General features: G+C 41.4%; 1 protein-coding gene across 2 annotated transcripts; it reads left to right on the top strand.

The window, feature by feature from the left end:
• Positions 1–9,893: 9,893 nt before the first annotated feature.
• LOC146202384 (uncharacterized) lies at positions 9,894–13,179 on the top strand. Of its 2 annotated transcripts, XM_084588134.1 has the most exons (7): positions 9,894–10,091; positions 11,120–11,308; positions 11,682–11,801; positions 11,959–12,182; positions 12,378–12,403; positions 12,567–12,663; positions 13,066–13,179. In XM_084588134.1, the coding sequence occupies exons 1-4, from the start codon at positions 9,944–9,946 to the stop codon at positions 12,147–12,149; spliced, it is 648 nt and encodes a 215-aa protein (XP_084444260.1). In that variant the 5' UTR covers positions 9,894–9,943; the 3' UTR covers positions 12,150–12,182; positions 12,378–12,403; positions 12,567–12,663; positions 13,066–13,179. The 2 variants fall into 2 exon arrangements, with proteins under 2 accessions (XP_084444260.1, XP_084444259.1); XM_084588133.1 differs by lacking the exon at positions 12,378–12,403.
• The last annotated feature ends 395 nt before the right edge of the window (positions 13,180–13,574 follow it).

Genomic DNA, 13,574 nt, shown 5'->3' with positions numbered 1-13,574 from the left:
TAAGGGAGGAGATAAGAAAGAAATATCTAACTAAGAAATATCCATTCTATCCGATTCTTCAAAAGCTCTAGTTATAGTTAAAAAAACTGAGAACTCTTCAAAAAACACTCTTAATATTAATGACAGTCAGTTCGGCTTTTGCAAACGACGGTCCACTGAATCTGCTCTGCTGCTGCAAAAAGAAAATACTTTTCAGGGTACTGAATGTAAGAATACAACGCTAAGTATGTTTTTAGACTTTAGTAAAGTACTTGATCTCCTCAATCATAAAATATTGCTCAATAAACTTGAAAAGTACAGCATCCGCGGCTCCCCTCTTATTCTGTTTCGATCGTATCTGAGTCAATGTAAACAGGCTGTCTGTATTGATGATATTCTGCCTAGTTTAAGAGCTATACGATGTGGAGCTTCCCAGGGTAGCCTGGGTCTGTTTCTTTTTAATGCTTGTATTAATGATATAGTTATATAAACTTGCTTTCGACGTTTTATATGTTCTGTATGCTGATGATAAAAGCTTTTTCTTACTGATTCGTCCATATATAAGTAACCTATTAAAAAGAGGAAACATTGTTCTTCAGTCACGGTTAAGATCAAATGGACTTGTTAAAATTGTCAATAGTAAGACATCTCTTTTGACTTTTAAACTTTAAAGCAACTTTATCAATGCCCATTTTATTTACCTTAAAAATTAATAACAGAATAGAAATTATCTACAGCTTTAAATCGTTGGGCATCATTTTTGATGCACATACAGAAGGAACAGAACAGATTACATATATTGCAAAAAAAGTGCCACAGTCTGTTGGTGTCCTTTGCAGATGTCTCAGAATTTTCTCCAAATCTAAAGTTGATAATCTACAACACAATATTTGAATCTTATCTTAACTATTGCCATTTGGTCTGGGCCACCACATCAAGCACTAACATTAATAAGTTACTAATGCTTCAAAAGAAAGTAATTAGATTAATTGTCGGGGACAGTTACACAGCTCATAACAGCAGATTTGTTTTCTTAAATATAAGATTATTTGCATTAATGTCCTCTCTAAATACCAGCTAGTATATTATCTGAGGTTCTCTTCTCCCACAGCAGCTGCTTTTCTTGTGTCCCTCGCTAAATTAAAACCAAAAGAGAAATATATCTTCACCCGATGCACTGATAAATTGGTTCTGCCACCCTTAAGAATAAATTATGCAAGACACTGCAGGTGCTAAAGTAGTTCTCATTGCCTCATTTAATTGGTAAATAAATATACTTCCAGGGTAAATGATTTCTTTTCCCCATCTCTGAGGGCACTAAAGTTGCATTTTGTCGCGAGTATGGTTGATGTACACCAACATTATTATTCTATTATATATATATACATATTGCCGTGTAATTCGTTAGCTTTGTTTGCAAGCTCCCTTGTATGCCATTTTATTGTTTTTGTTGCTTTTGCACTGGGTCACTCACTTTCAAGCTACAGAGTGGTAGCTTTTTCGTCTGCGGTCGCTGAGTCACAACCATTCTCCGAGCAGAATTTAAGGTACGTGTGGCGTCGAGGGTCCGTCGAAGGGACAGATGGTGCAAGGTGGTTGAAATTCAAAACTAGTTGAAAGTGCTCAGCAGCACTCACTGTTGTGTCAGTTATAGGCACAGTGGTGCCTTGCACTTGCCGTCACGGGTGAAAAGAGGGGAGGGGAAGGAGAGACAGGTGGAAATGCATGCTAATGGCGTGAACATTACCAACTGCAAGCTGCTGTGGTCAAGTGTAAAATATATGATGTTCATTCATTCATTCACTCATTCATTCATTCATTTTATGGATAAGGAGACATGAAGCAGTAATCTACTGCTTTTGAGTACTGCAATTACTTTATTTATATTTGCAGTCTTCTGAAAGTGAAGCTTCCAGTACAGGACTTGGAAAATATTATTTAAAATATAAGACTGTTGGGACTGTGGTTGCTTCAGGTACCAATGAAGAGAAACAAGCCATATATATCTCCTGCATGCTTGCTAACTTCACCTTGAAAATAAACTGACATCTGATGTACAGACCAAATGGCTAGCCAATTGAACTGAATTGAGCATAGAACTTGCTACAGCAAACAGCTCACGGTTACATTTAAGGAAAACTCAAGTCCCAGTTCGTCTTCTGTAGACGACTGTAATTTTTTCACTTTTATAGTAAATACATTTTTGACAAAAATTTGAAGTGCGTCTGGCCGCGCCGACATACTTCCCATGAATTAAAATATACCTATAGAATCGCAAAAGCAAAGTTTTTTAAACTCTTTACCACTAGGCTCAGCAGCTCTGATAAGCAGATATAGTAAAGAAATTTGCCGGTCCGAGTGACTTTACTATAAAGGGGTTCTACTAGTACTTATTCAACCTGAATTAATGCTTTCAGGGCCTGCATTATACGAGCTCAGTCAAAAAAGACCAATTGGATATTTTCAACTGTAACCATTTAATTTTCCAACTGGAACCAATGGTGTTTTTGACACTTCACCCATTGCAGCCAATGGGTGAGACCAATTGCACTCAGTGGGTCCAATGGGATGTGCCAATGGTATGTATATACAATGGGTCACACTCATTGCATACAATGGGTCCAACAGAACATACTGAATGGGACAAAAGGTAGACTGACTTACAATTTGCATGGAAACATGCTTGATGGATATCAAGGAGTACAGACAAGCATACGTCTCGCATAAGAAATGCAATACTGTACAGTTTCACAGATGCATTATATAACACAAGATTCCATACACCCAGCAAACATACTTCTTAATTCCTACTCTCATGCTGGGGTCAGTCTTGCCATTCGAGTGTAGCTATTTCATTTAATTTTGTAGGCGCAGTGATAGTAAGAGGAAGAATTGTGTTTTACAGGTTAAGCTACTGATAGTCATATATCCAAACCAACTCGTCCAGTTTTCTGTCTTCCAGAAGTTAACTGCTGATTGTTGTTATTTTGAATATTGTGTTTGTTTTCTTTGTGAAATATGGAAATGTTCCCATGGATACACCCAGTGCAGTTGGCCAGACCAATTGGACTCAGATGGTAATTGTCTCACTGTGTGCGTATGGGTTTGATAAAGTGGGCTAACCAGTTGGTAAAGATTCATTTAACCGAGTAATCATTTGGAACATATATGAACTGATTAATACTATAGTTATGCACAGATGGCACTCTATAGACTACTTTGCACAAGTAGTTGCAGGATCCAAGTGACCTATCAAATTGGAACCAACTGGAATGAGATTTTCAAATGGAATCAAAAGTGTTCCAAATAGACTTTCCAGTGGGTTCCTATGAATTCCAACTGGAACCCACTGAGCCCAATTGGGCTGCCCACTTGAAAGGAAAATTCCAATTGGAAAAAAATTGAGTGCATCAGTACGATTGACATTCCAGGGCGTTCCAATGTTTTTTTGTTTTTTTTTACTGGGGCCACTTTACCTCCCTCTTTGCCATCGCACAGATGAATCGTAAGTGTATCATACTTTCTTGTGGTACACTAGCTTTGACGTTGGCATTTGTTAGCACTACATGTTTACAGAATTTTCAACCTCTAGTTGCTTATTTCATCTGGAAGTTTTCTAAATGACATGAAATAAGGAAAAGTTTTGGGTAATATATAAAAGATGAAAGAATATTTTCCAAGGGCCTTGAAAAGGTTATTCTAAGCCACCTCGACATAGTCAAGCACAATATTTTATAAAAATCTTGGCATGGCTTTCGAAAGGGCAGGTCGATCCGCCCTTCTATGGTTCAAACATTAAGGCTGACATATTCACTTTTGGCATTTTTGTTTTATTTATTATGCCATGTAACTCTTAATAAATTAGATTGTTATAGTGTCCATGCTCTTTTGCAATCATATCTAACCGCGCGGCTGAACTCGGTACATTCACATCAATGGCTATCATTCTAATTTGCTATGCCCGGTGAAAACCTTAACTGGTCTAACTGGTTTAAGGAACAATCATCATCATCAGCCTGATTATACCCACTGCAGGGCGAAGGCCTCTCCCATATTTCTCCACTTAACCCGGTTCTGTGCTAGCTGCATCCACTTGACCCCTGCGAACTTCTTAATCTCATCCGCCCACCTAACTTTCTGCCGCCCCCTGCTATACGTTTTCCTTCCCTTGGAATCCAGTTTGTTACCCTCAGCGACCATCGGTTATCCTCTCTTCGCACTACATGTCCTGCCCATGTCCATTTCTTCTTCTTAATTTCTACTAGAATGTCGGTAACTTGAGTTATTTCTCTGACCCACTCTGCACGCTTTCTATCTCTTAATGTTACCCCTACCATTTTTCATTCCATAGCCCTCTGGGTTGTCCTCAACTTAAGTAGAACTCTCTTGGTTAGCCTCCACGTTTCAGCCCCATAGGTGAGTACAGGAGATGCAACTGTTGTATACTTTCCTCTTGAGCGATACCGGTAAGCTGCTAGTCATAATCTGCGAGTGCTTGCCAAATGCACTCCATCCCAATCGTATTCTTCTTGTTATTTCCTTTTCGTGGTCCGGATCTGCGGTTACTACCTGTCCTAAGTAGACATATTTGCCTACTACTTCCAGTATTTCGCTACCTAATGTAAACTGCTGTTCCTTCCCGAGGCTGTTGAACATTACCTTAGTCTTCTGCATATTGATTTTCAAGCCTACCTTTCTACTTTTCCTGTCTAGGTCATCAATCATTATTTGCAGTTCATCCCCTGAGTTGCTTAGCAAGGCAATGTCATCAGCAAATCGCAGATTACTGAGGTATTCTCCATCTACCCTTATCCCTAACTGCTCCCATTCCAAGTCTCTGAATACTTCCTCTAAACAAGCTGTGAATAGTACTGGGGAGATTGTGTCTCCTTGCCTAACACCTTTCTTTATGGGAATTTTGTTACTTTCTTTATGCAGAACTATGGTTGCTGTGCAGCCACTATATATATCTTCCAGCACTTTCACGTACGGCTCGTCTACCCCCTGATTTCGCAATGCCTGCATCACCGCCGAGGTTTCAACTGAGTCAAATGCTTTTTCGTAATCAATGAATGCTATGTATAAAGGCTGGTTATATTCCGAGCATTTTTCTACGTGCACCTGATTGATGGTATGGATATGATCGATAGTAGAGTACCGTTTCCGAAACCCTGCTTGATCCTTTGCTTGATTGCAGTCTAAGGTTGTCCTGATTCTATTAGCGATTACCTTAGTAAATACCTTATACGTAACCGACAGTAAGCTGATTGGTCTGTAATTTTTAAGGTCCTTCTTCTTTCTTATGAATGAGGATAATGTTTGCATTCTTCCATGGTTCCGGTACCGTCGATGTCACCAGGCACTGCGTATACAGGGTGGCCAGTTTTTCTAGCACGATATTCCCCCCCGTCCTTCAGCAAATCTGTAGTTATCTGATGCTGTCTGGCCGATTTCCCCCTTTTCATAGTTTTTAGTGCTTTCTTGACCTCGACCTTCGTCACTGATGGAACGTCCGACTGTTTTTCCCTACCACCAATCTCATTACGGTCCTGACTACTTTGGCTACTGTAGAGATCTGTATAGAACACCTCGGCTACTTTGAATATCTTGTCCATATTCGTGATGACGTTGCCCGCCTTGTCCCTTATCGCATACATTTGGTTTTTGCCTATGCCCAATTTCTTTTTTACCGCTTTAAGGCTTCCCCCGTTCTTTACAGCATGCTCAATTTTCTCCATGTTATACTTCCTTATATCGGCCACCTTGCGCTTATTTATTAGCTTTGATATCTCGGCCAATTCGATCTGGTCTGTTGGATTGGAAGCTTTCATACTCTGGCGTTTCTTAATCAAATCTTTCGTCTCCTTAGACAGTTTGCCGCTATCCTCTCTAACTATCCTACCGCCTACTTCTACCGCGCACTCAGTAATGATATCTCTGAAATTATTGTTCCTTGCCTCTAGGGTAATGTTGCCATCCTCAGTTAGAGCTGAAAACCTATTCTGTAGTGAGATCCTGAATTACTCTTCTGCCCTCCCCCTCACCGCTAATTCGTTGATGGGTTTCTTTCTTACTAATCTGTTGCGTTCCTTCTTCAGATTTCCGTTAATCGCAGTTGAATTACAGTTGGGGATCCATTGTTATCCAACTGCAGGATGAACTAGAAATTTGTTCCTTAAGCCAGTTAGATGGATTTGCACCTATGTTCCACAAGGCAGCAATTCTTGGGCTGTTCTTAAATCTAATTTAAACATAAATGATCTCATGCATCAACTTAAGTTTGTTTTTTAGCTCAACTAATAAACTTGATATGTTTGAAATGGCTAACAGCTAGTGCACTGTAAAAACTACTTGAACTACCAAATAAACAGCCTAAAAATTGATGAAACTAAAATCGAAGGAATTTTATTTGCACCTAAAAACAAACATGTTTCCCCAGGCCTCAATTTAAAATAATAAGTCATGAAATAAACGTTGTGATACAGCATAAAATCCTAGGTGTATATTCTCAAGTCAGCTGACATGGGATAGTCATATTGAGCAGGTACCCAAAAAACTCCTGTGCTGTAGGTATGCCCTCTTTCAGACCCAGCATCAAGTTTACCATGTCATATTCTGTTCCCACCTTAACTATTGCATGCTGGTATGGAAGGCAACTACTAAAAAAAGACATCAGTGCACTTCTGCCTCCAGAAAAAAAAAAAAAAAAGCTGTTTGTTTCATAAACATTGTACTGTCAAGCTTCAACAGAGCTAACCATTCAGCATCAAATTGTCTCTGCAGTTTTTGTCCGAGAGTTCATAAATGAAATGTTCAGCATAAATTTGAATTGAATTAAAATAATTTGAATTACAGCTGGGCTTTTGAATGGGAAATCCCTTCTTTCCAGCTGGAAACCATATATATTCCTGCCAGAATGACATAGTTTTCAGGCGTATGTATGAACTTCCACACAACGTAATGTGACAAAATCTCACATTGCTGCGACGTTGCAAGACATACGTTGCCCTGACGTTTAGAGATTACGTCATCATAACGTTTATAGGCATACATAGCACTGACGTTGGGTGTACACATCTCACCAACGTTTTGATAACATTGCTATTGCAACATTTATAAACAGGCTGAGTTAGATATTACTGGCGAAGCTAATAAAGCTGCAAAAGTGAAATGCGAAATTCCTGGTTGGACAAGAATATATGCTCAAGTGATAAATGGCAGCTTTATAACATGGAAACAATTTTAGATAGTAATTATTTTCCAACAAATCATCAGATCACAACGGTCAAAAATATCACAAACTATACTTTTATTAATTTACAATACTGTTGGGAGCCCAACAGACAGTGAAAATTATATCATGGACAAGAGTGCAAACAAACACCGTGTTGTGGGAATGGTTTTGTCATTGTCAGAGAGTACCAAGCAAAGGTATGGTTTTTACAATGGGAGCGCACAAAAAATAGCATCTGCATTTTTCTTGACTGGTAAGCACACACATTTTGTACCAATTTCATTGATGCTCCACGTACTCAGACCCCGTGAAAGTCCTCGGGCTCTGTAAACACCTATGTCAACAGACCACAGCGTTGCATCATGAAAGTTACTAACATCGGCATAGTGCTGCCCGCAAATAAGGACGTCACCTTCAGCTGCTATAAAATTTCTTATTAGGACAAAATTTCCACCCGTTATCCTCACACAGCTGTCTTTTGGCTTTGTATAGAACACTTTTTTCCCAATCGTAGTCTTACTGAATCGCTGCCCCCGGAATGTTTCAGGGACTGGTCCATTTATGTGAATATTGGACAGCTTGATGCCATCACTTCTAGTAGTTACTGGTGGCTTGAACTGCTTTAGTTCAGCTGCTCGCATAAAAATTTGTTCCGTAGGAAGGGCATGGCCTCTGGCCAGTTTCTTCAGCTTTCCTAGAAAAGCGTCAAAAGGAAAGGCTGAAAATAGGGCAATGTGGCGAAACCGTCGCACGTCATCTTCCAGATGCGAGAGGCTATGTATGCTAACATTTTAAATGCCACTGCCATAAAGCTTACCTGCCTCTGTAACGAAGCTAAGCAGCAGCTGCTCAGCATATTCACACAAAGTCATACAAAGATCGGGTGAGGCCAGTATTGTGATGGTACAACTTAGCTTCAAAAAGTGCGTGTAGAATGGATGAGCAAGGTGTTGCTTCAGAACAATGGGGCCAAAGTAAACAAGGAAGTTTCTATACTCGGATGTCTTCCAAAATTCTAGAACACGCAGGGTCCTTGGAATGCGCTGAAGCTCCTGTGGAGTGTTGACAGCCAAAGTAACTAAGTTCTCAGAAATGGCCCTACGTGCACTCAAAGGCAGCATTGACGCTGATGGGGCAGTTGATGTCCAATACTGCACTAAAAATCTTTTCATCTCTTAAGCAAACCAAACGCATATAGTCTAGTGGGAACCAGTCCGATGCCCAGCTTGAGCAATGGTGATGTGCAATTGTGATGATCAGGCTGTGTCATGTTGGTGAAGTTTTCACCTGTACGCGGAGGGGCCAACACATCAGGAAATATAACTTTCCTAGGCTCTACAGAGTACATGCCTTTTTGCATGTACTTTTCACATGCATAGTATGCTGCATGTCTCTTGGTACATTTAAGGAATGCCCGCGCAGGCATGTTGCAAACAAATGCATGAACAATCACTAGGGAACACAGCTTCACCATGGTGCAGTCCAAGCTCTAAAAGTGAACACTCTCGGGTTTTGAGTCCCTCATGTAGAGAGCTGCAAGGAAAGGTTCATTTCGCGAGCTTTCTTCGGCCCGCACAACCGCAGGCCAGAACTGTTTCGACGAACTCCTAGATAAGGGCACACCATCGACGTTCATCGTCAGGGAAATCACTGAAGCGCTCACTGATATGGCTCCACTTTCTAGTTGCTGAATGAGGTTTCCAGTGACGCCAAAAAAGCAGTAAGTGCCACTTCCCATGCTGGTGACTACTGGCATGAGGCGTCCGCAGCAGTGTTCTGGCATCAGAAGGGAGGTCTGGGTGGTGCGGCAGCAGAATTTTCAGAAGCTTAGTGATGTGGGCGGCAAAAATGTTATCTACAGCCCATGAACGAAGTGGGTCGTGTAAAGCCGGAGCTAAATCCACCCCACTCTCGCTTGACGAAAAATCGCGGAGCTCACTGCTGCATGAATACTGCTGTAGAATTTGTTCTTGAGACTCGGCAACTTTGCCAGTTGGCAGTGGATCAACGGAGCACAATGGAGAAACCAATTCTTCATCGTCATTGCTATGATAACTAGCACTGGACTCACTGCTGTGAAACACCACCCTCTCAAAATGTTCCTCGGCAGTAGCTAAGTTTCAGCTTGTAAGGGACTGCTGTACAGTAGGGCTATCAGATTGGCAAAGTGCTGCTATTTTGGTTGCCCTGCGTCAGAATTTCTGTCTTCTTCCAACATCAATGATACACCACTATGTCCTCTCCATCGCTGGTAGACAGCTTTACTTGCAAACACGAGCGGTACGCATCATGGTGCACGGAAGGTCATCGACGAATGAGCAGTATGATCACTTGCTTCAGCTACGCACAAGTATCGGGGTTATAACAGCGCAAAGCTGATACAACATGCTAAGGCGTGTTCAGGAGAAAAAGCCACTTTTCCGCACTGCTACACAAGCATTACCCGTGAGATGTGAACACACACTGGCTGGGCTTGAGCTTGGCTCGACTACACCTCGTTTGAGTGCCATACATTGCTTGTCCTGGCCAACGAAAGTGTTTATGTAATAAATAACCATAAATAAACAATTTTTTGCAAATAAAAGAACTTTCACGTAGTAAATTGCTAAGCTTGAACATTAGCATAAATTAATAAATATTTATTTCATATTATTTTGCTGCGTTCAGGCGGCACCACATTCAATATGGCGGGACAAAAGAAACACGACGACATGGCTCTTGTGGGGCTTTATGGAGCTTTTTCGCACGTTATGCCTTGTCTTGCCACTTGCCTGTGCTCGTGTGCATTTTGACTTTCAGTGCCTTCGTGCCGACTTCGCAGCCGCATTTCACGTGCGAACTCAATCTTCCGACTGCATGCACTGTTCATCGCTCACAGGTGAGTTGCTATTGCTTTGGTGACCTCCCTTTTAGCCTGTAGGCATATCTCAGACTGCCGCATCTGGAACCACATTGGATGCGCCACGCGTTTTCTGTTTATTCCTTGCTGCTTTGTTAATCATGAATTTCTTTGTTATTAACGACTGGCCATGCATTTTCGCAGCAGAACAGTGCTGCGCTGCCCCGCATCACAGATGTTCAGCAGAGCTGCTTGTGTTCTGATCAGGAGACAAATGCTAAAATTATTTTGCCTCTTTGGCGGTGTGGTCACCGTGACAGTGTCACGCTAACGCCTAAGTTGTCACGCCCGTGGCAAGAGCCGCATCATTAGGTCGGTGTGACCGATTAGTGTCATTAATCGTTTGCTCGAAGTGTGACTGAAAATTCGTCTAGTTTGATAGCCCACAGGCCGCCGGTTGGGGCCACCAGCCAGCCATCTCGCTAACTAACTTGCTCAGTGTATGTGTGCGCCCTTTGCCATTCCGGTTTAGCATTTTGGCGCTTTGTGTGTGTGTGTGTGTGTGTGTGTGTGTGTGTGTGTGTGTGTGTGTGTGTGTGTGTGTGTGTGTGTGTGTGTGTGTGTGTGTGTGTGTGTGTGTGTGTGTGTGTGTGTCAGTGTCAGTGTCAGTGTCAGTGTCAGTGTCATCTGCGTGGACTGAAAATAGTTGGAAGTTAAGCATGCTGAAATTCTTCGCCACGACTGTGTTGCGTTGTTTTTACTTTAGAAATCAGCAGTAAACTTTTTGTTGATGAAAATTTCTAGCACATGCTAAGTAGGAGATAGTGTTTGCAGCGATTTAATTTCCTGAAACGCCAGCAATAAGTGTGCAAAGAAAACTAGTTTCAGTGACATGCATCTCGCTCAGCTGCTGGCAAAGTACACACTCACCATAAATTGACCCTCATTGATTGGAAACTTGAGCAGTGAAGTGCAACTCAGTAGTGTCTCTTCAACAGAGGCACAGAAAATAATGCCTTTGACTTGGCACTAGTGCTTGTTATGCTAACTGCGCTATATTCTTGCAGGATGTTCTACATCGGCGAATTCAGCAGTGCGAACGGAGTTGCTGCCGTCCCCAAAATTCTGGGTGCAGAATGGGGAAACATTATGGCCACCATACCGAACCCCGTCTCGTTGCCCAAGCGCTATAAAAGACTGCGAGGAGCCTGGAGAAGAATGGATTGCACACAAATGCCGAATCTTAGGCGAGACTAGTACGTCATTTCTTTTTTGTCACAAGATAGTATTGTGATTATAGGGTACTGTTGGAGCTTTAGGTTCTTGGTTGTGGCAGTGTGCAAAGGCAACGATGCACATAAGTTAAGCGCTGCCAGAGGGGAGAACTTTTGAGCCAAAATGGTGAAATAATCACCCATCATCTTAATTTAATGACTCTTATCAGTAATCGTGTTTGTTGCTCATTGGCTCAAGGTTCCTGTTATAGTGATATTGTTATGCTCTTATTTCAATAATATTGTTGCTAAGCAGTTATGAACGTTGCCTTTTCATGGGTCTGCTTACTATTTTCATTCAGTTTCCCTTTAGCCGTGTCATTCAATCTTTCTACACTGAACTCTTTGCTTGCAGCAACATATGCTGACGCAAAAAGAAGAGAGAAGAAAGCTGAAGAGGTGTCAGATTTGACAACTGATGAGGAACGGCTGACAAAAAGGCCAAGAAAGCCCACCAAGAAGGCGTTGTATGGAAGTACGAGTCCAGTTCTGCTGCTAAAATGTTTTTGCCTGATATGTTTACACTTTCTATATTAATCATGCATATTCCATTTGCTTTGCTGCTATATTTGTGAATGTTAGTTTAGCAAGCCACTATTGAAATAACTGAATTGAAATATTTTTAACTGCAGTGTTGGATGAAGACGGCAGCAACGTCCCAACAAAAAAAAAAGGAAACAGAAGGCTCTTTTTGTTTGTGAGGAAAGTGAAAGCGATGAAAGCTGCGATAATCATCGCCTACCATCTACAGTTCCTAAACAACAAGCCAAGCAACTACCATTCGTTGGCCGTCCTCCACCGAGACCAGCACAAGTACCAGTGAGCCCAGCAGCACAAGCAGAAAGCGGCATCCAAGGTAAAAACTTGCCTTGTGCCTGTAGTGGGTGTTGTAAGCAACATTTTACTGTGCAGTGCACATTATAGCTCTATATTTGTGGTTTTATTCTGGCACAAATATATATTTGGCTAGTTTTTAAATTCTGGCCAGCAGTCCATTTTTGCTGCTGCATTCTAATGTATTTTCTAATTTTTTTTCTTTTGCTCATTTCAGGGCTTCTGAAGAACCTTGTGCAAATGGTGTGGATTCATTGAGTCGTATAATAGATTGAGATGCACAATTCAATGTATGCATAAGCGTGTTCACAGTTCATAACAGATGTAATGGGTTTTGTTAATTTGTAGTAAATATCAGTGTCTAGGTTTACCGCCCCAAGTCTGTGATATTGTTTTGTTTGCGCAGTGGCCCTCCGGCAGTCTTGCCTGTTAGGCAAGGAAGTGGACATGAGACATGACATTGGCGACCATTTTCGCCAAGCACCAGCACGCTGCAAAAAACGGTAAGTCTGTTATGCTGTGTACGGAAGCTGGACTATCATTTAGTCTACTTGTGCATCAAGCTGTGCAAAAACTGGACTTGTCACAGTCACTTAGCTTACCAGCATATCATATGGAACAGCATAGGCAAAACCTATGGGACATAAAAGTAAACTTCTAGGATATAGTGTAAGGCCATCAATGTTGCACCAGCTGTAATTCTGATGGTTTTAAAAGCGGAAATTCAGTGGGTGTCCTGGTGTTCTTTATTTTTGTACTATCTGTCCAATAAATATTGGCACGCTCCACACACAAGTAATTCTGGTCCTGCAAATTTAGTTTTAGATGTCTGATTACTTTGTAAGTGCTGTCTTGAATTTTGGCTGAATAATAATCTTTTTTGTGTTTTTGTTCTTTTAATTTAGTGGCCTAATTCATGGAATGGATGACCTGGCAGCTATGTGATTGCTCGTCTCTTCATGGAATTGCTGACTCAACAGATGTACAATCATGCCAAATAAATTGTGTAAATGATCTCACATGTGCACCTGATGTAATTTTTGCACTGGCTGTGTCATTCAAGTGACCGGTCAGCAGTCAGCAGACCACGATTACTGCGTAACTGCCTTTTGGTCGGTGCCTTGTCGACATATAAGCATACATTAGTCACTTCAGAAAGGCAGAACGCACTCATGCACGATTCATCAGCTATGGCTGCACCTTGTCTAGTAGGAACAGATGGTGCGGGTTATGTAGCTTTTGCCTAGAAGCTCCTTGAGGAAGGTACCGCATGCATTGTTTAGAATACATTAAAGTAATGTACAGGCAACGTTTCTTTCGTCATCTTTTGTTGGTATAACGTTGAAATAACATAACGTCAACGTTTTCAGAACGTTGTAGAAACATTAGTGCATAACGTTATCTGGTGATCAAA

This window comes from Amblyomma maculatum, chromosome 1, assembly GCF_055883805.1.
Source record: "Amblyomma maculatum isolate TAMU_Amacu chromosome 1, ASM5588380v1, whole genome shotgun sequence".
In the NCBI taxonomy this organism is placed as follows: Eukaryota; Metazoa; Arthropoda; class Arachnida; order Ixodida; family Ixodidae; genus Amblyomma; species Amblyomma maculatum.
This window is presented reverse-complemented; position numbering and strand designations above follow the sequence as displayed.